Source organism: Cannabis sativa, chromosome 8, assembly GCF_029168945.1.
Source record: "Cannabis sativa cultivar Pink pepper isolate KNU-18-1 chromosome 8, ASM2916894v1, whole genome shotgun sequence".
NCBI lineage: Eukaryota > Viridiplantae > Streptophyta > Magnoliopsida > Rosales > Cannabaceae > Cannabis > Cannabis sativa.
Genome location: NC_083608.1, coordinates 12463267 through 12486561, shown reverse-complemented (window position 1 = coordinate 12486561; position 23295 = coordinate 12463267). Strand labels below are relative to the sequence as shown.

The window sequence follows — 23295 nt, the reverse complement described above, 5'->3', positions numbered from 1 at the left end:
TCTTAAGGAAGAAGAGAGAGATGGAGTGGTCGGCCAAGGTAGAGAGAGAGAGGCTCAGGTTTTTCTGAATGAAAAGTGTAATTTTCCTGAAGCCTTCACCATCTATTTATAGCATTCCACTAGGGTTAGGTTTGAATTATTTGGCATTAAAATAATGAAAATATCAGAGGATAATTCCTATAAAAGTGGTCGGCCATGGCAGTATGGATTTGGGCCTCACTTTTTGTAATTTTATAGTTGAGGAAATTGCATCCTATACCCATTTTGGGTTAACTACTTTCATTTTTACCTTCCTTATCTATCTATTTTATTTATACCTTCATTTATTTGTAACATTCCCAATATACCCTCTCTAATAACCTTCCTCACTGCAACAAAGTAGCCATTCCTCACCACTTTCATTCCTCCATTCAACATCGCCAGCCCCTTCCACCCTACGATTTCAGCCCTCCTCCTTCGTCGCCAGCCCCTTCCACCACCGGCGATTTCGTACCTCTGCATCATCCTTTCTGCAATATCAAAGTTAGGTAAATTTCATTTCCATTTTATATCCTCTGAATTATCTTTTAAGTTTGTGCCTCCTTTCCTCTTACCCCTTCCATTGTTTGATTACTGGTTATAATGTAGTTCAGTAATTATTACTCAAACATTTGATTTTCTTTATCAACCATCCCCTCATTATTATGCCTATCTTCCCTTATTACAGATTTATATTGGTCAAAATTTTCAACTGAAAGTTGTGGTAGAAGAAGACTTAGGCAATATGCAACATTATTCGTTGGGTGTTGTTGTGTCTATATAATGATGGGTTTAGTTTGTGATTGTGATCTCTTAGTTGTAATCTTTAGTCTCTTTTGGTCCCAATATGCAACTTATGCAACTGAAAGTTGTGGTAGAAGAAGACTTAGGCAATATGCAACTTTCAATATTTTTCAATTTTTTTGGTCCCAAGATTTTGGGTATCATTGCCACATTAATGATTAGGTGAGCTATACAAATTCTTATATATGCAAATGTTGTTTTTCTTCTAGATATAAAATTTGATGTGCAACACCTTGCTCTTCCTTTTTGATGCCAATTTTTAGACTACAACTCTTCACTCTCTAATCTCATCATTTCAGGTGTGTGAGAAGTTTTTTATCTTTTATATTCACCTTTTTGTTTAGTTTCTATTCAAGTTTCATCTCTTATAGGAATTTTAATGTTGGTAGAAGCATCTAGTCATTAATGGATGCACTCATGCCTTTTATGTGTTTGATTAAATGCCTCAATAAAATACGTAATGCACATTTAAAATACTATCTATGTTTGATTAAATGATTTTGCGCCATGAGTTCCCCAACTACTTGACAACACTTTAGATCTCAAAAACAAAAGGGAAAAAAATTTACACTATTAACCATGTCAAATGAAATTCTATCACATAAACTACTAACTAAGCTTATATACTCACATAAATATTATAAATATTTTTCTCGCAACTTTTTCAGCTATGCCTTTAAAGAAAGAACAAGGTTTGTCTATATAATGATGGGTTTAGTTTGTGATTGTGATCTCTTAGTTGTAATCTTTAGTCTCTTTGCAATGTGTTGATTTTCTTCTATTTAAAGAACTCCATTATAGTATAGCTTACACAAAATACAAACATCAAGCTGTAATTACAATAAGCTAGTTAGTTAGGTGTGAGAATGTAATGGCAGCTACAATAATTATCTATAGTAGCTAGTGATTATATTAAGTTATTGGATAGTCTCCCAAGTGGATTTTCTGTCTCTATGGAATTTCTCTAAAGCTTCTAACTCTGGGTTTTGTAATGGATATATATTTATAGAGAATCACCTTCACTATAAATATAAGTACAGAAAAAGATAAAACAAGAATCACTTTATATATTGAGTCATGAGAATTATTATTAAAAATGAAAAATTGTAAGGAATATATTCAGAATAGAGTAGTTGGGTTAGTAGAGAATATCACAGTTTGTGAATTATACTTCATTCTTTTGTCTTCTATTTTGAGTGATCCTCATGAGATAATATTAGTAATTGTTTACTCTATTTTGTTGTCAAACTTAAAAAGATAGCTTTAAATTATCATAAATATAAACATTATAATAACAAAAGAAGAAACTCACCTTTCAAAAGTAAAAGAGTGTGCAAGAAGAATTTCTAATTTTTTTCATCTGGATTATGCTTCATTCTCATCACAGTTTTGAAATTTGAGATTCTTGTCATTACCATGGCTCCTTTTTATTTGAAATTTTCTCACTTTCTTATATCTTTTTCTATTTGATAATTTTTGAAAGAGAGAAATATATAATCTCTTTGTAGTGCAAAGTGTGTAAAACTAGGTGGGAGAAATAAAACAGTAAGAAATTAAAAAAATAATTGCAACTGAAATAGTTCAATGCACACTTCCTTTGATCTTATGTTCCATTTCCATGACAAAATTCTTTTATTTTGCTGTTATACATACTTTACTACTTAATTAGTATTATTAATTAAGAGAGAGGCACATGCATATTATAGCTGAATTAATTTGGTCATTACATATTAGAAAAAAAAAAGAGTTAGACAGATCAAAGAATGAGATTAAATAAAACCTTAATTCATAATATATATGTATAAATTTGTTATGAAGAGCTATGTATGACATTATTTGTGTTATTTTGTTTGTGGATTAGGATTTATTGGTTGTAAACTAGCACAGTATGGTTTGTCTTGTACTGCATCAAGAAAGGCCATGTCCCAAACTACTTCTTGTTTGGAAAACTAAACTCTTTTGTCCTACATTTCCACTAAAAACCATCATCTTCATCTTCATCATGTTTTGCACACAAATTGATTAGTTTTCTTAAAAGAGACATTTGATCATTATGCTGTATTTCATGGAGGTTTGCATATGAGGCTCTACCTTCTCTTAAGTTTATTTTATTTATAAACTAAGAAACCACTGATAATACTGAACCTTTTGGATCTTGATGTGTTGTGCAGTGTTGATACTGGGGTGCAAAAGTTAATTCGTTTGAAATCATGCTACTTATTTCTTATGTATTTATTTTTTGACCTATTATGACAGATAACTCAGATTACTGTGTGTGTTGTGAGGAAGCTATTTCATGCTATCTTGCTTCATAAGAATTTCTAAAGGACCATAATTATACCAATTAGGCTCTGTAAAGAAACTCCCAATATGACCATAATTATTTTATTTGTTTGTTGACTAGTAATGGTTAGTACTAATTTTTCAATCCAGTATTGTATTTTATATCATTAGTAAGTCTCCAAAGAAGACTGTGCTAAAACAACTCAGCTCAGTATCAATTAACGAGGACAATTTTAAAGTCGTGAAGCTGTTCTATTGCAGCGTAGCAAGTTAATTTTGTTTTTTAATTTTGAACCTACAATTAGAGTTTCATGGTAAAAAAATAATTGCTTTTAAACAATAGTATATGCTATTTCTTTTCCAACTTGTTTAGTTGCTTAAAGACTCATAATAATATAGTAGTAGTTCCTTTTACGCTCATTTGTCACGATGATTGAGCACCATCAACAAAATTTTTTATTAAGTTTTCTCTTCTTTTTTTTTTTTCAACTTCTCCAACATTGTCACATATTGCTTTGCTTAAAGACATTGATATAACACAAATAACTTTTCAACAAAAGTGTTGGGGAAGTTGCATGGGTGTTGAGCACCACAAGCATAAGCATATATGTTGTTATTGTTATTGCTAGCCTTAAGTATTGTGTTTTGTCTTATTGTTATAGATATGACGAAAGTATCACCTATGAAGAAAGCGCGAAGAGCTTCATCAAGTCGTCATCGTGGTGGAAAAAAGAATGTTGTTTTTCAGGTATATTTTTTTTTTTATAAATTAAAATTTATTATACTTAATGTATTTTATGTGTTTGAAGAAATATTGATTCTTTTTTTCTTGCTTTGTATATGTGCACTAAAAATTAGATGAATATGCATTAGTAATTATGTACAAAAACATATGTTAATTGCCTTGCCGACTTATTTTGACTTTTATTTTTTGCACTTTATATTTAGTAAGCTGATACATAAACCTTTGAAATTGTTATTGTAATTGGTAGGTGTAGTTTCTAATGTATGTTGTAATTGATGCTAATAGTTCTTTTAAACCTTTTTTTTTTCCTTTTTTCTGATCTTAGTTGTTTTTCAATGTTTGCTTTATATGTAGGATGTAGGTCCTGAAAAATTTTCTTCTGATGATTCTCGCATCCATGTTACATGTCATTGGCACGGTTTTAATTGTATAAAAGAGTTTCTAAGCGATTTACAGCTACAAAAGTTGAGAGAGTCATGTTTTGGGTATCTTTTTGATTTGGATGAATCTCTCAAACCAGCACAAATGATTATGCACTCTCTCTTACTTCATCAAGAGTGCAATTCTAATGGGAATGAGCTTCAATTAAGTTTTAACAGCAGCAAAGTGAAGTTCAGTATTGTTGAGTTTGGCATCATTACAGGGTTGAATTGCAATGAATTTCCCACAGATTCTGATATCATTGAGCACCCAAATCGATTACTCAACAAGTACTTTTCTGGCAATGAATCCATTAGCAGAAAAGAGTTGGCAGAATGTCTTATGAAAACCCGAATTGATGATGATGATGATGTTGTAAAATTGACAAAGGTTTTCATTGTGCAGAATATTTTACAAAGTAAGCGTGGCCAATGTCATGTAGACAATTTTGTTATGAAGTTGGTTGATGATGAACAAATGTTTGAAAAGTATCCTTGGGGTCGTCGTTCTTTCAATGACACAGTTAACAGTCTTTCTCCTGTTTTGAATCGCCGAAAAACGGGATATGAGATATGTGGATTCCCGTTAGCTTTTCAAGTTTGGGGCTTTGAAATTCTTCCAAGTTTAGGTTCATCTTTTGCAATTAAGGTTGGAAATAACATTCCTAAAATTTTAAACTGGAAGATGACCAACTTGCAGCGTAGCTCACGCTTGAAAACAATTTGGAAAGAAGTTTTCGGAAAAAATAAGGTGTGTATTCTTATATTGTCTATGTTCTTTTTGCAATTATTAATTGTTTTATTTTCAATTTCATGTTTTTTTTTTCATATGATATTAATCTTCTATCTTTGATCTTAAATTACTTATGTTCAATTTCATACATTATTTTGGGGTTTTATGGAAAAATTTTATTTGTTTGTTTGTTGTTTTTTTGGTTTCCCAATTTATAACAACATAAAATAAAGACCCAATTCAAGTTAAAATATCCAATAAAAATCTACACACTTGTTGTTAGTGGTCTAGTACCTCGAAGATTAATTTTGTGGCTTAATTTATCATTTCACAAATTTGTTTAAACTACAAGTTTTTTTTTTAAATAATGAATACAATGAAATTATGTTATATACACCACTTTTGATTTTTTTGATAAAACCCATATCACATCTTATGTCATCAAATGTTTGGGCTCCTTAATTTATATGTGCTCTACTTAGTTGTTACCACTCATTTAATAATGTCACTTTAGCTTAGAATCAGCATAATATGAATGTAATAACTACTTGCTTTATACATAAAATATTTATATTTTTGACTTAGTGCCTTCCTTGACTCCAATTATATGAACAACTAAAAAGAAAAAGAGACACACATGATGTGATTGGGGCCTCTCCTCACTCCCACCATTGACAAAAATGCTTTCCTTTTCCTATTGTGATATAATTTTATGGTGGGCATTGTTAGATTTCATTCTAGTAAGAATTTTGATTGATTGGTTCTTTCCATATTAGGAATCTCACAGAGAGGGAAACAACATAAAGTGACAATATACTTCTGTTTGATTCTTTTTTTTTTCTCTGCTTACTACTACAAGTTGCTACTACTTCATTTTTAGTCATTGAAAAATTTATTCTTATATCGTTGATCATAGATTACTTGTGTTCCTTTGGCTCCTGTGGATGATAATAGAAGTACAACCGCTGAGCAAATTGGATTAAATCACGACTCTTCTAGTCCAAGAATGAATGATAGAAGGACAAATTTGCAAAAAGAGATTGAAGTAAATCATCATTCTTCTAGTCTAAAAATGAATAAAGATGAACACACCATTTTGTTAAAGGTATTATTTTTATTTTCTTATTTCATATATTATTATTTTTTAGTCTTTTCATACTATTTACAAATTTATAAAAGATTTTGTGTTTTGCCTCTTATATGTTTGCAGGATTTAATGAAAGAGAGTGCTTCTCTTAAAGCATTAAATGTTGAGATTAGAGAAGAAAATGTCGAAATTAAGAAAGAAAATGCTGAAATCAGAGAAAAAATTACTGAAATAACAAACGAGAATTGTGGATTAAAAGATGAAATAGCTGCCGTGAGAAAACAAGTTGATGTGTTCATGCAATATTTTACAGATCTTCTCGAGTTGAAGACAAGTTTCAAAAATATTGAGAAACTTGTATTATGGTTAGCGGAGAATGGTGGTGCAGAGAAGAGAACTTGTGGAGAAAAAGAGAATGCTAAAGAAAGCAGCGAAGATCTTGTCTTTTTGAATGAAAGTAAAAACACTTTTTCCCGAAGGAATTTTCACGAGTGCACAAATGAATTGAAATCTAGTAATACTGTTTTTAGCGGTCCAGATTGTCATCCTAATGTTGCAGAGATTTTAAAGGTAATTTTTTTGAATCTAATTCAATTTGAATATTCTCTTATCAAAGTTTTCTTATATTTTTGCAAGTATGTATAGTATTTACAAAATGACCATATTTCATTATGTTATGTTTTATAATTTTATCTATCAAATAACAATGACATGTATCTTATTTTCATTTGTAGGATTCTAATGTAAAAATTCATCAAATGAAAGAAGGACAACAAGACAAGGAAGCAAATGAGGGATCTAGAAGCATGGATCATGTCAATGATGAAGATAAAGAAGTTGTAGAGGCAAACAAAAGTGGAAAAGCAATAATTGAGAGCGATGATGATATTCCAACCTTCAATCTTTTATCTCAATCATTTTCGGAAAATGAAAATGAGCCGTTGTGTGAAACATTGAAGGTGTTACGTAGTAAAAGAAAGAGGAAGACAACCTTAAGCCGCTATCTTATTTCTCCATTTGAGCCATTGAATAAACCAAAGGGCGCAAGATAACGTGATCACTAAAGACTCTGTTGGAAAAATTCTCATTACAAGAGAGAATAGGAGGATTACAATCAAAATACTCAAAATACAAATAAAAGTATTTCATCAAGATTACAAGAAATCTAGAAAAGAAGAAGGATAACACACAAAAAGCTTGACCAAGGCTCAAGGACCTTTGTCCTAAAAGTCATTTCCTCCCTCATATGGACACTTAGGGAAACTCTAGAAATGCTCTTAAGGATTTATCAAGCCTCATATGCTCAGCCTAGTGTCTAAGGATGAGCATATCCTCACAAGGTTCTAACCACAACAAATGGTTTCAACCACCTTTTTTTATGCAAGTGAACAATATGGCCTTTATTTATAGAGTTTTCACTCTCATATGAACATGAATGATCACCATAAAGCCCTTGGATGTTACCAATCATAAATTGGGCATTTATGTTATTAATTGGGTGATTTGGAGGAGTTTTGGGCTGTTACAAAGGCTCTCAAACTTTCAAAAACGTGGGCAATAATATGCTGAACTAGTTACTAGTTACTAGTTACCATTTTTTCAGCTTTGGCCAATTCTTTTCCAAAGTGCTCCAAATCATTCCCACTTGATTTTGAACCATTTATACACCTTATAAATGAATAAATCAAGTCTCCAACAACTATATTTTTAATAGCTATCATTCATTCACATTCATAAATAATTAGTAACATCTTTTACTAATTTAAGAGTGAAAAAGAGATGAGAGTTACATATTCAAGTGATCATCAATTTAAAGGATTTGCAACTCCTATTTTGTGATCATTCTACATACATTTTGTAACTCCATAATGTATGTTACAATTTGACAAAATTAATACTTTGTCACACTTAATTATTTACAACTTAATTATTTAATCTAAATATTATATTATATAAAATAATATAACATTCCCCCACTAGATTAAATAATATCTCATTTGTAGCAAATAATTTTGTAACACAACATTTTATTTAATCAATCAAACATTATATTATGGAGTAATATAATATTCCCCCACTTGATTAAATAACTTCACTCTAATAGAAACCATTGCATTTGTGCATAGTGTAAAATGTCTTTCGACTTGAATTTTACCTTAGTGTAATTACCACAAAGTTTATCGAAATTTTGGTTGCCGTAGCATTGAACCACTATTTCTTGATAACAAACCGGTGATAACACACACACATTTGCTATGTTCACTCAAGAACCTTATGGATTGCTTTTGCACCGTTAATGGCCATGTGCACAAATCCAATTCGTGGACTTTCTAGAGAATAACTCCCAATTCTCATAAGAGGCGGCACCACCCCTAGTCCATATAGGTGGAGTTTTAGTGTCTCGCAATACTTACACTTTCTTAAGCTTAAGTGAGTTTTCTTAAGCTTAAGCTCCATTAAAAAACCTTTCAGTTTTAACCCTCAATTTTCACCACATGTACTCATCTATAGATGGGACAATTAAGTACCACATTCACTCTATTGACTTGTTATTACCTATTGAACTTAAGACTAGATTTTTACTAGTGTTAAGATAGGTTACCATCAATGAGCAAAACGCTAAGAGAGTTTAGGTCCCATCCCTCGAAATTCATGCTTTAATCTTGTATGAAGATTAAGCGATTTGTTAACCTCACACTTTTGATTCCAAACGAATCATGCTAGCCAAATATATAGTGTTCACTTTGTGACCACTTTTCTCCTTAAGTACTTAAGCTTTGAAAATTCAATCATAAAAGATTAATTTTCACACAACTCAAAATTCTCAATAATTTTGATATCAAGCATATCAAAATTAAACATTAATTTATACACCAAGCATGTCTAAATTACACACTTAACTTTATACATCAAACATGTCAAAGTTATACTATATTTAAGACATCAAGCATATATCTCAAATATATACATTTTTAGTTTTAGACACTCAATATGTCTAAACTTCTCATATTGGAGTATGCACCCCCACTATCTTAAATTTAATTTCCTTCATGAAATTATTACCACCAAATTTTAACACTAAATATGTCAAAATTTCACATATGCACATAGAAAAATATTAATTTAGAATATTAAATTCAAAACCACATATATATAATCAATAATTTCTCAATAAATTTGATTAAACTCAAATCTCACCCCCACATTTAACCATAAAGTTAAAATACCACATATCACTTTAAAATAAATCTCTTTATTTTATTTTGTTCTCTACACATTATCTTTCAAAATAATGTGCACTCAAAATTATCATGAACCTTTCGATATCACATGATAATCTCTCCAAATACCACTTACAAATTAATAGAATTATTTTATCCATTATTTGTCCTTTATTAACAAAATTATACTTAAAATTTGTTAATAGATAACACAAAATTCACATAATGATAAAATTGTTTCTTCAATTTTATGGTTATCTCCTCATTGAGATTAGTCCAAAGTTAACAAAATTACTTCTCATCAATTTTGTTTCACCACTTTACTTTTTAAGATTCAAAATTGCTTCTCCAATTTTATAATCTTTTATCTCATTATTTGAATCCACAATGATCCACTTTCTTTGAGTATAAAATTGTCCTTCCAATTGTATGAGCTCATTTCACAATATAGATCCACTTTGATCACTATGCTCTTGCTATGAAATGAACAAACACAAAAAAGTGTAACTCACATAGTTCACTTTTTCTTATCTCATAAAATGAGATTATTATCACCAAAATGGAACTTCATTTCCAAGTAACTATCTTTAATCATAATATAGTTTCACAATAATAATGATAGAATGAACACATTTTTCTTATGATCATCTCCATTATCATACTATATAGTACATATATTAATATGATAATTTATATACATATATTAATACACAAAATTAATATATAACTCCCATAAAATTATAACTCTCAAATAATTTTATATTAATTAATATTGTATATATGTTACCATACTATCATAAATAACATATACAAAATATCAATATTAATTCCACAATTAAATATATATATGTTACATATCATATATATTAACATACAAATACATTAATATGCATATACACAACATATATATCATGTATGCATGTATATAGAAATCACTATTTCTACATATTTATTATCACAAATATATATATGTAATTATATCTCATGCTCATCATATAATATACATATAACTCACATATGTCACATATTATATGATATATATATATATCTCTCACATATTATATGTAATAATATGTTATAATCTCAATTATAATATTATATATCACTATATATAATAATATAATATACACATATCATATATATTAACATGTAAAAACTTTATACCAAAATATCATATCTCATCATATGAATATGTTAATATATATTACTATTAAATAAATAAGATATCACAAAATAAATCCACCATGCTTACCCATGGATGGCTTGAATCTCTTACCACATTATTTTTCTTCTCATGATCTTGATTGATGCTCTCCCTCATGGATAATTTTCTTTGATTGTTTGACCTCCATGGCATGTCTTTTAGAAAGAAGAATATGCCATAGAAATGACTTTTAGATTGTTGGAAAAATTCTCATTACAAGAGAGAATAGGAGGATTACAATCAAAATACTCAAAATACAAATAAAAGTATTTCATCAAGATTACAAGAAATCTAGAAAAGAAGAAGGATAACACACAAAAAGCTTGACCAAGGCTCAAGGACCTTTGTCCTAAAAGTCATTTCCTCCCTCATATGGACACTTAGGGAAACTCTAGAAATGCTCTTAAGGATTTATCAAGCCTCATATGCTCAGCCTAGTGTCTAAGGATGAGCATATCCTCACAAGGTTCTAACCACAACAAATGGTTTCAACCACCTTTTTTTATGCAAGTGAACAATATGGCCTTTATTTATAGAGTTTTCACTCTCATATGAACATGAATGATCACCATAAAGCCCTTGGATGTTACCAATCATAAATTGGGCATTTATGTTATTAATTGGGTGATTTGGAGGAGTTTTGGGCTGTTACAAAGGCTCTCAAACTTTCAAAAACGTGGGCAATAATATGCTGAACTAGTTACTAGTTACTAGTTACCATTTTTTCAGCTTTGGCCAATTCTTTTCCAAAGTGCTCCAAATCATTCCCACTTGATTTTGAACCATTTATACACCTTATAAATGAATAAATCAAGTCTCCAACAACTATATTTTTAATAGCTATCATTCATTCACATTCATAAATAATTAGTAACATCTTTTACTAATTTAAGAGTGAAAAAGAGATGAGAGTTACATATTCAAGTGATCATCAATTTAAAGAATTTGCAACTCCTATTTTGTGATCATTCTACATACATTTTGTAACTCCATAATGTATGTTACAATTTGACAAAATTAATACTTTGTCACACTTAATTATTTACAACTTAATTATTTAATCTAAATATTATATTATATAAAATAATATAACAGACTCAACATTCAACAAGTATCAATTTTTTGATACTTCATATGTGTTTTTTCTAGTTATTCTAAAACAAAAGTACAACTTCTTAGTTTTAACCCATTTTATAGTTTCTTAATATTAGTTTCCTTTTTTTGTTATATACTTAAGGAATGCTTTTGGAATAGGTACTTGATTGAATGACATTCAAGGTTTACTAAAACCAATTGAGTAATACAAGATAGCAATTTTGCAAAAAATTATTAATTTTTATTTTGAATGCTTTAATATAATTTATTTTCTAGGAGTCATTGTCTAAACAAATTCTTTGTTGTTAAATGACACAATTTTTAGTTTGCTTTTTTTTTTTTTTGGAATTAGATTAAGCTTTTATTATTATATTTTGGTAAACTTAGTGCCTCATTTTAATTTTATTGTTCAATTTCATTTTCCCCACTTTCTTTGTATCCATTATAATAAGTTTGATCCTATCAAGCTTAATTTTATAGTTCTATTTATGGGTGTGGATTCATAATGTTTACCTTTTAGAAGCGAATTGGTGGAATTACTAAAAAAAATTAAAAAATCAAATAGATTTGAATCAATTTCTCTCAATTAAATATTACATTATCTCAAGGTATTTTTTTTTTTTGTCAAAGCATCATTTTATTTTTTTGGCTTGCTACGCTCTTTGGGCAACTTCAGACTAAAGACTGGTTCTTGAAGTATAAAATTTGTCTTGATAAAAATTGTATGATGTGTGGTTCTGCTAATGAATCAATATCTCATTTGTTCCTTAATTATTATCTAACTAATTGGTGCATTTGTGAGATCGAGAAAAATACATTATACTATAGGATTGCCTTATTAGCATTACTAAGAAATTCAGCAAGTTAATGTTTGCTTGAAATTATGGTAAACATGTCTTTTTAGGTAAATTTAGTGACTTAAATAAGGTAATTCAAAATGTATTTATCATTAAAATGGTAAACCCCCATTCTAAAGTAAGGTAAACAACATGCTTAAGTAAATTAAGTGCATAAGGGAAAGTAATTCAAAAATATAATTTATCATTAATATGGTGACCTACTATTCTAAAATTAGATAAATAACATATTGTTCACCTTAAGTTTTTCTTTTTCTTTTTTTGGTTTTGTGAAATTATTTCATTTTAATTTTTTTTTTTTTTGAAAATTAGCTTAAATTTCAAAATTTTCATTTTAAGTTTTTATTTAATCAACTTAAGTTCTTATTATTATTTTTTGGTAAACTTGGTACCTTAATTTATCATTAAAATAGTAAATCACTATCTTAAATTATGGTAAACATGCCATTTTAGGTAAACTTAATTCCTTAAATAAAATAATCAAAAACATAATTTATAATTAAAATGGTAAACCACCATCCTAAACTGTGTTTTTTGGACTCATTGTTATCTTTTTCAATGATAGTGGTGTTCATATCTATATTAGTTAACATCTATTCCTATTTCCAATCTAATATTTTATTATGGTTTTTGTTCTTTATAAGTGTTGTTACATAATTAATACATTATAATAATATAATTTTTTTCACTTCTTCTACTATTTTGATTAAATATAAGAAAAAGTTTATGCATGATTTGATGATAAGCTTAGACTTTGTTAAGACTTAAAGTGTAGGTAAAATATCCCTCTTTCGGTCATTTATGTTACAACGACAAAATATTTTTAAATTTAATTTTATTTATACTTACAAATTCATATTTTAAAAATAATAATATTACTTAAAAATTCAATAAAAATATAAAATTAAATTTAAATTTATTTTAGAAAATTAAACTGAAAAAATATTTTATTTTTTTCAATCAACTTAAGTTTTTATTATTTACTATTTATTTTATATGTTGAAAAAAAAAAGAAATTAAAAAGAGATAGAATCCCAATAATATATATAAATTTTTTCTAGTCTTTTATTTTTTTTTGGACAACAAATGTAGTTTAAAAATCAATTATTTGATAAATAGGAGCCAATTTAATAATTAAGCAAAATATTTGACAAAAAAAAAAAAAAACTTTAGTTGTTTTTGATGAAATGCCTTACCCTATCATATTCCCTTTGCCTCTTCCTTAAACCCACATCACAACCAGCCAAGTTAATGATTTCCTCTATATTCATTTTTCCTTCAACTCCTAGTAGCTACTCTTTCATTTCTCACTCATCAACACCAGCCATGTAAGTTTATAATATGAAAACTTTCAATATTTTTCAATTTTTTTTTGTCCCAAGATTTTGGGTATCATTGCCACATTAATGATTAGGTGAGCTATACAAATTCTTATATATGCAAATGTTGTTTTTCTTCTAGATATAAAATTTGATGTGCAATACCTTGCTCTTCCTTTTTGATGCCAATTTTTAGACTACAACTCTTCACTCTCTAATCTCATCATTTCAGGTGTGTGAGAAGTTTTTTATCTTTTATATTCACCTTTTTGTTTAGTTTCTATTCAAGTTTTATCTCTTATAGGAATTTTAATGTTGGTAGAAGCATCTAGTCATTAATGGATGCACTCATGCCTTTTATGTGTTTGATTAAATGCCTCAATAAAATACGTAATGCACATTTAAAATACTATCTATGTTTGATTAAATGATTTTGCGCCATGAGTTCCCCAACTACTTGACAACACTTTAGATCTCAAAAACAAAAGGGAAAAAAATTTACACTATTAACCATGTCAAATGAAATTCTATCACATAAACTACTAACTAAGCTTATATACTCACATAAATATTATAAATATTTTTCTGCAACTTTTTCAGCTATGCCTTTAAAGAAAGAACAAGGTTTGTCTATATAATGATGGGTTTAGTTTGTTATTGTGATCTCTTAGTTGTAATCTTTAGTCTCTTTGCAATGTGTTGATTTTCTTCTATTTAAAGAACTCCATTATAGTATAGCTTACACAAAATACAAACATCAAGCTGTAATTACAATAAGCTAGTTAGTTAGGTGTGAGAATTTAATGGCAGCTACAATAATTATCTATAGTAGCTAGTGATTATATTAAGTTATTGGATAGTCTCCCAAGTGGATTTTCTGTCTCTATGGAATTTCTCTAAAGCTTCTAACTCTGGGTTTTGTAATGGATATATATTTATAGAGAATCACCTTCACTATAAATATAAGTACAGAAAAAGATAAAACAAGAATCACTTTATATATTGAGTCATGAGAATTATTATTAAAAATGAAAAATTGTAAGGAATATATTCAGAATAGAGTAGTTGGGTTAGTAGAGAATATCACAGTTTGTGAATTATACTTCATTCTTTTGTCTTCTATTTTGAGTGATCCTCATGAGATAATATTAGTAATTGTTTACTCTATTTTGTTGTCAAACTTAAAAAGATAGCTTTAAATTATCATAAATATAAACATTATAATAACAAAAGAAGAAACTCACCTTTCAAAAGTAAAAGAGTGTGCAAGAAGAATTTCTAATTTTTTTCATCTGGATTATGCTTCATTCTCATCACAGTTTTGAAATTTGAGATTCTTGTCATTACCATGGCTCCTTTTTATTTGAAATTTTCTCACTTTCTTATATCTTTTTCTATTTGGTAATTTTTGAAAGAGAGAAATATATAATCTCTTTGTAGTGCAAAGTGTGTAAAACTAGGTGGGAGAAATAAAACAGTAAGAAATTAAAAAAATAATTGCAACTGAAATAGTTCAATGCACACTTCCTTTGATCTTATGTTCCATTTCCATGACAAAATTCTTTTATTTTGCTGTTATACATACTTTACTACTTAATTAGTATTATTAATTAAGAGAGAGGCACATGCATATTATAGCTGAATTAATTTGGTCATTACATATTAGAAAAAAAAAAGAGTTAGACAGATCAAAGAATGAGATTAAATAAAACCTTAATTCATAATATATATGTATAAATTTGTTATGAAGAGCTATGTATGACATTATTTGTGTTATTTTGTTTGTGGATTAGGATTTATTGGTTGTAAACTAGCACAGTATGGTTTGTCTTGTACTGCATCAAGAAAGGCCATGTCCCAAACTACTTCTTGTTTGGAAAACTAAACTCTTTTGTCCTACATTTCCACTAAAAACCATCATCTTCATCTTATCCATTACTCTACCCAAAAACACCTCTTAAATTATTTGTGCTGAAAAATAACTTGAATAATCTTGTGCTGAGAAATAAGACTTCAAGTGATGAAGAATCAATGATCTCAATTATTTGGTTGTAAACTTTATACACTGCAAATTCTGGGTTTACCAAAATTTCCACAATGAGGAATAAGCTCAAGTCTCCAGTCTCCAACCCGTCAAAATATTTTTCCTGCAACCAAAACAATTTTCTCAGTAAGCATAACTAGAAGACTAGTTGGGGAGCTCACTTTCAGTTAAATATGAATTTATATAATTCAATCATATTAATATTATTTGTTGCTCCACAAAAATAAATCATAATAAAACAGAGACCAAGATCAAGACCATACTGAGACCAAGATCAAGATAGCATCATGACTCTCTTTCAGTAGTAAAGAAAAAAAAAACTAAAATAGCACCACATGAAAAAACTAAAACATACGTTTAGCAAAAATAAAAAAAAAATAATAAAAAAAAAAACTTACAGTACCAAAGTTTGACAACAATGTTCGGGTTTCAAATTACTGCATAAACTTGGCTATGTATAATCTTACATATTACATATTAACAGATTCTTGTTTTAACAATATATACCCAGTTAAAAATTAATTTTGACAGAAATTTATATTACTAAACAGTTGCATACATTACAGAATAGGCACCCATTTACAGTTGCATACATTTAAAACAGAACACATTAGTTGTTGTAATGATGAAAAAACTTTTGTGTATAAGGTACCAAATGTACATAACAATTAGATGTACCTGATACTAATACATAATTTGATATGTATTTGAAAAACTATATTGTAAATTTATATATATTATGCAATTAATTAATGCTCACGATGTATACCTGTTTAGAGTATTGGAGACAACTTGTCAAGGAAATGATAGAGGAAGCCAATTCTCTAAGGTGGTCACCAAGTTGAAGGTACTTTCCCCATGGGTAATAAAGCCCAAATTTTCCATGCCAAGGTTCCCATTTTGCAAAATTTGTCTGTAGTAACATGAAAATTATATATTAATTATTAAATTAAGTTGGAGTCATATGAATACATAGCATAAGTAGTATAAATAAATATACCAATTGTTCATCTTTGGCTTTGGAGTTCAACACTAATTTACAATTACTGGATAAGGTAAACAACATGCCTTAAATAAGGTAAACAATGATTACTACCTTAAAATAAGTTCAACGACATGGCTTATTAGATAAACAACGTGCTTAAAGTACGGTAAACGACATGCGTTATTTAGGCACGTTGTTTACCTAAATTAAGGCATGTTGTTTACCTAAAAAGTCATCTAATTAGGTAAGCAACGTGCCTTAAAATAAAGTAAAAAAATATGTTTCTTTAGGTAAACAACAATTATATGACATATCTATTTGAATGAAAAAGTCTAATGTTATGCTGTTATGACCATTTTTGGTATGAGATCTGAGGGCTTTCTTTGACTATTCATCTCCTCTTAATTCAATATCTTATAATGCTCTATTGTTGAAATTTTCTTCATTCATTTTGCTTTGTAAATTACCAAATATTATTTTTTCTGCATGATGGTGACAATATTACGCATTGAGTCACTGTTTGGTTTTTTGTTAGATGAATTTTGCTTCATTTAATTTGTTTCTAATTAATTGCATGTTATTCTCCTCTCTTATAATAAAATTGTTGGATGCATTTTGCTTCATTCAAATCAAGCATGGGCAATGACAACACTGTATTTTTTGTGAAGCTTTGTTTAATATAAGTAGACAGAATATAGTTATTCCGTGTTGGTTTTGTATTTGATATCCTAGTCAGCTTCTTGTCATCTCAGGTTAGCCAATTAGGTGTCATTGACTGTTACGACAGTTGCAACAAACACTTGGCTACTTCCTCTTGTTGCTAACATCATAGGAGGATGTAGTAGCCATCCTTGTGAGTTTTTACGTTGGCCCTCAAAAAAGTATTGAACAACGAAAAATCGGTTGTTGTGTTTTTGTTTTAGCTTTGTTACATATTTTCTGCTTTAACCATCTACAGTAAATTTTATTATAACTATGTGATGTAGCAGGTTTAAAATATGTAGGATGATACATGTACCAACAGCATTATCACACTTTGTGGTGGTGCTAGACAGCATTGGTGCTATTTTGAATGTCTGTTTGCTTTTGGTGTTGGTTATAATGGTGGTGTTTAAACCCTGAATGTTTTGATTGACTTTTAAAGAATTTTCAATGTCCTTGAAATTTTTCTTCCAAGTGGCAATTTATTGTTATGATTATCTCTTACATCTCTTATTACAGGTACATATTTCTCTTGTCTTACAGTGGCAATAATGGATGCATATTTAGTATTTTGCTTTATTCAAATATCATTAAACAGACTATGGCAACATCTGTGTATTAGTTAAAGCCTAAATTAAGGCATGTTGTTTACCTTTCTTTAAGGAATGATGTTTACCTAAAAAGTCATCCAATTAGGTAAGCAAAGTGCCTTAAAATAAGGTAAAAAAACATGTTTCTTTAGGTAAACAACAATTGAAAAACTAGCTAGATACAAACAATGACATAGGAACAAACAATATGAACTATTTCAACAACAATTGAAAAAATTGAAGCTTTCTGACCTTTAGGCCAGTCAGCCAAAATTGAAATATTAATTTTGAATTTTAAGACTTTTGCGTGTGTAGAAGTAATATTATTTTTGTTGAGTTTTTGTGGTTATTAGATGGATTATTTGCCATATGAAGTTGTAGTACACTTCACTACTTACGAAACTTACATGAAATATAATTTTTTGTGACATGGTTGTATTTTGTCGTTCAAGTGCAGGGTATGGCGAGAAAATATAACAGGAAGTACAAAAAAAGAAAATCATCAACACCTTATCAAAAGGGACTGACTTTTTCCAAGGTAATAAAATTGGACACCTTATCAAAAATTGTGCAACTAAATTTTATAGGATTTTCTTTGTCTCTAATAAAAATTTAGTATAGGTTATGCCAAAGGTGCTGCTAAAAATACAACATTTAGTACCAATGAAGAAGGTGTTTTTTATAAGGTGTGTTTTAATTTGTCTGAACATTAAATTTGATCTTTAATTTTGTTTTTCTTGTTTATTTATTGTTTTCTTCATAAATATTTTAACATTTTTATATATTTATCTTCCCTCTTATATCTTTAACAGGAAATTACTGAGAATATAAAGGAAGTCGCTGATAATAGAAAAGAGCTTTCTGAGAATAGAAAGGAGCTTTCTGAGAATAGGAAGGAGCTTTCTGAGAACAAGATAGAGTATTCTGAGCGTAGGAAAGAAATTTCTATTCTTGGAAAAAAATTAGATGAGATTCGTGAAAATATTAATGATCTCGTTGGAATGAAAGATGATGCCAAACGTGTCGAAGATCTTCTCCGAGCATTGTGTAATCAACGAGAGAAGGACATAGAAAGAACTAAAGTGGAAGAGAAAAAATTGGCTGCACAAAAGGACTTGGAGGAGTGCATCAATGATTTAAAATCCGGGAGAATCGTTCTTAGCAGTCCAGATTGTGTTGCTCCTTCTCCATCAATTTTAAAAGCTGTCATACAAGTATAAACTATTAATTTTCATTTACCTTTATGCATCTTTTATGTGTTTTCAATTTTTTTTTCTATTTTCTTATTTTAATGATATATGACTAACATAAATTTTACCTATGTAGGATGACAATAAATTCTTTTATCAAAAGCGACCGAAAATTTCCAAGAGAAAAAGATCTAATGAAGATAAAAAAGTACAAAAGTCGTATTTTTCGGTAGCGAGCAAGGAGGACATGACTTCCGTCTATCATTCTTCAAGTGCAGAAATTCCACCAACAATTATTGCTTCACCACCTTCGTTTTCAACACTTGTTGAAACAACTGTAATCAAAGGAAATGATATACATCCCAATCGTGATCCTCCAGTCGACTCCCATCCAAATTATGTTGATATTTCTCCAACATTTTTGACACCAGAAAAGAAGATAAATTGTTTCTCAGGCAACTTTCCATTTGATAGTGATTTTGAAGCTATGCCTTCAAAGGAAGTAGCTGATGCTTTCTTAGAGTGGTATTCAAAAGGCATGAACATGAAACGGTAAATTGTTTGCGTATTTATTATATGTATATATTTTTAGTTCATTTTTTAAAAAAAAAACTAATTGCAATTGTTTTCTTTTTAGCAAGAATTCTCCATCTTCTCCTCCATTTGTTGGAAAAAATGACATTATCACTTTTCAAAGTGGAAAGAAGTTCAAATTGGGTACAACACATGTTACAAGGAAGAGGTGGTTCTTCGATATATATGATGCTAAAGGTCTTTTATCAGATGAAGTAAGTGTTATTTATAATTGTTTTATCTTTCTAAATCGATGGGTTATGTTTAAATCTTGTTGGTTACTATTTTTTTTTTCCTTTTTCAGCATGTTGATACATCTCTGTATTATTTGCGAAAGAAAGCATTATACCATAGATGTTGCCCTTCATTTTTGAAATGCACTACAACAAGTTGTCTTTTTGATTTCTACATGGGTCAAGTTTGTAGGGATGTTAGTTCATTGGATGAAATTCATTTAAGGAAGATATTTTCAGATATAAAAAAGTTTGACCAAGGTGAGATTATGAAGCATCCGTGCCATTCAATAAAAATCTTGATTAATATGATTAAAGGAGATTGTATAGAGTTTTCGAAGCCATGGGTGGATCTTAATCATGTTTTTATGCCATTGTGTCTTCAAGGAGGTATTTCTTTAGCTCATTGGTTTCTAGGTGTTTTAGGAATAGATGAAAGAATTATCTATATCTATGACTCATTTTATAAGGCCAATGATGAAGCTATAAAAAATTATGTGAGAAACTACTGCAAAGTTCTTCCATTCATTCTTGAGCATTTGGGATTTCATCAAAAACGTAAACAATACGCTGTTGGTCATGAAGAATTCAAGTTAGTTTGGATTGATGCTCCTCACCAAGGAAACCAGTAAGTTGTGATATTAAAAGCTTGTTGCTTTCTTTATATATTAGAAAATAAGCTTTATGTTGCTGCTTATTTTTTTGATAACAAAGCTTCTTGTTGTTGTGCTGATTCTCTCATCATTTGCTCTATTTTGATATGATCTTGTAATTACTTGACAATCTGCCGTTGAAATTTTTATTAAACAATTGACATGTTGTTAAAATGTATAAGTATGCTATGTTTTAAAATTTAAAGTTCTTTGCATTCTCTTGTTCATTGACTCAAATTTGATAAAAGACTTTACTTGAGACTTGGATGCGTTGTTTTTTTCATAAGAGTTATATTTGTTTGTTAGTTTGTTGTATCTAACAGCATCTCTAACTCACATTTTTCAAATTTTTTAGGCTATATTAAGGACTTTTAAATTTAATTCGATCTAATCAAATTTGATTCATTGACATATTAAATGCATTACAATTCATGTTGTAGATGAAATATATGTGTATGTGTATAATTTGTTTACTTTTGTTTTGCCTTGGATAATTTTTTTACTGTTATTTAAGTTTGTATTATATGATATTAAACATAGAGAACAACTAAGTTTCCTACAATATTAAGATCTCGAATAATGACTAATTAGTTAAAAAATAAAACTAAATGAGATATTTATTTGAATACAACAGAAAATAAAATTAGATTCATAGTGATAAGATGAGCTTTTCATATCTCATGACGTTTATGTTGCATTTATTAATCCACTATTAAAATTACTGACTATGTTGTTCGTATTTTTTCAGAACTGATTGTGGCGTTTACCTCATCAAATTTGTTGAATTATTGATGATGGGGGAGTCTCACTTCCGTATTAGCCAAAACAATGTTGAAGACATGAGAAGAAAAATGGCCATAGAATTTTGGGACCATGCATGCATCAAATTGATTGATGATTGTAAAACTCCATCAGTTCAAATATGCAAATATGATCAGTGAGAGTGTTTCCAGATGGTTCATTTTCGTGTTGGTTTAGTGAAAATTATCTAACAAAACAGATTTCAATTTCTAGTTTCAAACCGATTAGTTGTTTGAGTTGTTGGACAGATGTAAGTTTTCTATTTCTAGTTTTAAACAAGCATGGTTAGTTTTGTCTGTTAGTTTTGTTTACCTTTTTTAAGGAATAATGTTTGTCTAGAAAGATTTCTAATATTAGATAAGTAACATGCCTTAAAATAATTTACACTCCAATGATATGTTGACATCAAAGATAAAACAGAACAATTCGTATCACATGATTATGACAGAACTCACAACACAGCCAAACATAACTTAATTACATTATAAATTAATGCTAAAACTCTCATTTGAATTCTAAATCAAAGGTCAACAACATGCTTTATTAGATACACAACGTGCCTAAAGTACAGTAAACAACATGCTTTATTAGATACACAACGTGCCTAAAGTATAGTAAACAACATGTCTTATATAGACACGCTGTTTTACCCAAATTAAGGCATGTTGCTCACCTTTTCATTATATGAATATTTCACAAATAATAATTTATTCAAAATTTTAAACAACGTGCCTTAAAATAAGGTAAACAATATTTCATTAGATAAACAACGTGTGTTAATTTAGGTAAACAACGTGCGTTAAAATAAGGTAAACAATATTTCAATAGATAAACAACATATGTTAATTTTGGCAAACAACGTGCTTTAAAATAAGGTAAACAACGTGCCTTAAAATAAGGTAAACAACGTGTCTTAAAATAAGGTAAGCAACATGTGTTAATTTAGGTAAACAACATGCCTTATTTAGACACACTGTTTACCTAAATTCAGGCATGATGTTTACCTTTTTATTATTTGAATATTGCATAAAAATATTAAAATTTCTTCTATTTACCTATAATAAATAGGTTTTTTAAAATCTTAATTTTAAATAGCTTAACGTTTATGAAAAAATCAATAAATACATAAAGATTAAAATAAATATATGTATATGAGTTGTTAGTAAAAAAATCATGATATTTTATAAAGTGTTAGGACGATTAGTGAATATATGCATATTGTTAAAAGAAAAAGCCTAATAAACCCTTTAGAAAGAAATGGATAAGAAAAAATACAAAAAAACTTTCCAAATATCATTTATTTTGTTTGAGAAAGAAAAGTATAATAATAAGTTTTAAACACTATTTTTTTTTAAAAAAAAAAAAAATCTTTGTTTCTTGGCACTTTGATGTTCATAATCATTACATTATTAACAATTTCCAATCTCATTTAAAATAACAAAATAATAAGTTATTCAAAATTTTAAACAACGTGCCTTAAAATAAGGTAAACAATATTTCATTAGATAAACAACATGTGTTAATTTAGGTAAACAAAATGCTTCAAAATAAGGTAAACAACGTGTCTTAAAATAAGGTCAATAGCGTGCCTTAAAATAAGGTAAACAACAACGTGCCTAAAGTACGGTAAACAACATGCCTTATTTAGACACGCTGTTTACCTAAATTAAGGCATGTTGTTTACCTTTTTTATTATTTGAATATTGCACAATAATAAGGTAGACAACGTGCTTTAAAAT

The 23295-nt window shown here is 28.7% G+C and overlaps 2 protein-coding genes across 7 annotated transcripts; both read left to right on the top strand.

Moving 5' to 3' along the window:
• The first annotated feature begins 383 nt into the window (after positions 1–383).
• On the top strand, positions 384–21857 carry LOC115717592 (uncharacterized). Of its 6 annotated transcripts, none has more exons than XM_061102386.1 (10): positions 13633–13794; positions 13928–14017; positions 16607–16676; positions 18564–18644; positions 18728–18792; positions 18919–19320; positions 19433–19848; positions 19934–20084; positions 20174–20730; positions 21504–21857. In XM_061102386.1, the coding sequence occupies exons 6-10, from the start codon at positions 19108–19110 to the stop codon at positions 21694–21696; spliced, it is 1530 nt and encodes a 509-aa protein (XP_060958369.1). In that variant the 5' UTR covers positions 13633–13794; positions 13928–14017; positions 16607–16676; positions 18564–18644; positions 18728–18792; positions 18919–19107; the 3' UTR covers positions 21697–21857. The 6 variants fall into 6 exon arrangements, with proteins under 6 accessions (XP_060958374.1, XP_060958369.1, XP_060958370.1 ...); XM_061102387.1 differs by having other exon boundaries at positions 18559–18644; XM_061102391.1 differs by lacking the exons at positions 13633–13794; positions 13928–14017 and adding an exon at positions 384–527.
• On the top strand, positions 3770–7154 carry LOC133030400 (uncharacterized). The gene is made up of 5 exons (XM_061103137.1): positions 3770–3853; positions 4205–5020; positions 5919–6107; positions 6213–6659; positions 6824–7154. The coding sequence occupies exons 1-5, from the start codon at positions 3770–3772 to the stop codon at positions 7139–7141; spliced, it is 1854 nt and encodes a 617-aa protein (XP_060959120.1). The 3' UTR covers positions 7142–7154.
• Positions 21858–23295: the final 1438 nt, after the last annotated feature.

Bases quoted from the DNA above. Each gene is read 5' to 3' on its own strand.
- LOC133030400 (XM_061103137.1), top strand. From the start codon at position 3,770: ATGACGAAAGTATCACCTATGAAGAAAGCGCGAAGAGCTTCATCAAGT. The intron at 6,108-6,212 runs GTATTATTTTTA...ATATGTTTGCAG, and splicing joins AACACACCATTTTGTTAAAG to GATTTAATGAAAGAGAGTGC. The intron at 6,660-6,823 runs GTAATTTTTTTG...TTTCATTTGTAG, and splicing joins ATGTTGCAGAGATTTTAAAG to GATTCTAATGTAAAAATTCA.
- LOC115717592 (XM_061102391.1), top strand. From the start codon at position 19,108: ATGAAAGATGATGCCAAACGTGTCGAAGATCTTCTCCGAGCATTGTGT. The intron at 19,321-19,432 runs GTATAAACTATT...TTACCTATGTAG, and splicing joins TTTTAAAAGCTGTCATACAA to GATGACAATAAATTCTTTTA. The intron at 20,731-21,503 runs GTAAGTTGTGAT...GTATTTTTTCAG, and splicing joins GCTCCTCACCAAGGAAACCA to AACTGATTGTGGCGTTTACC.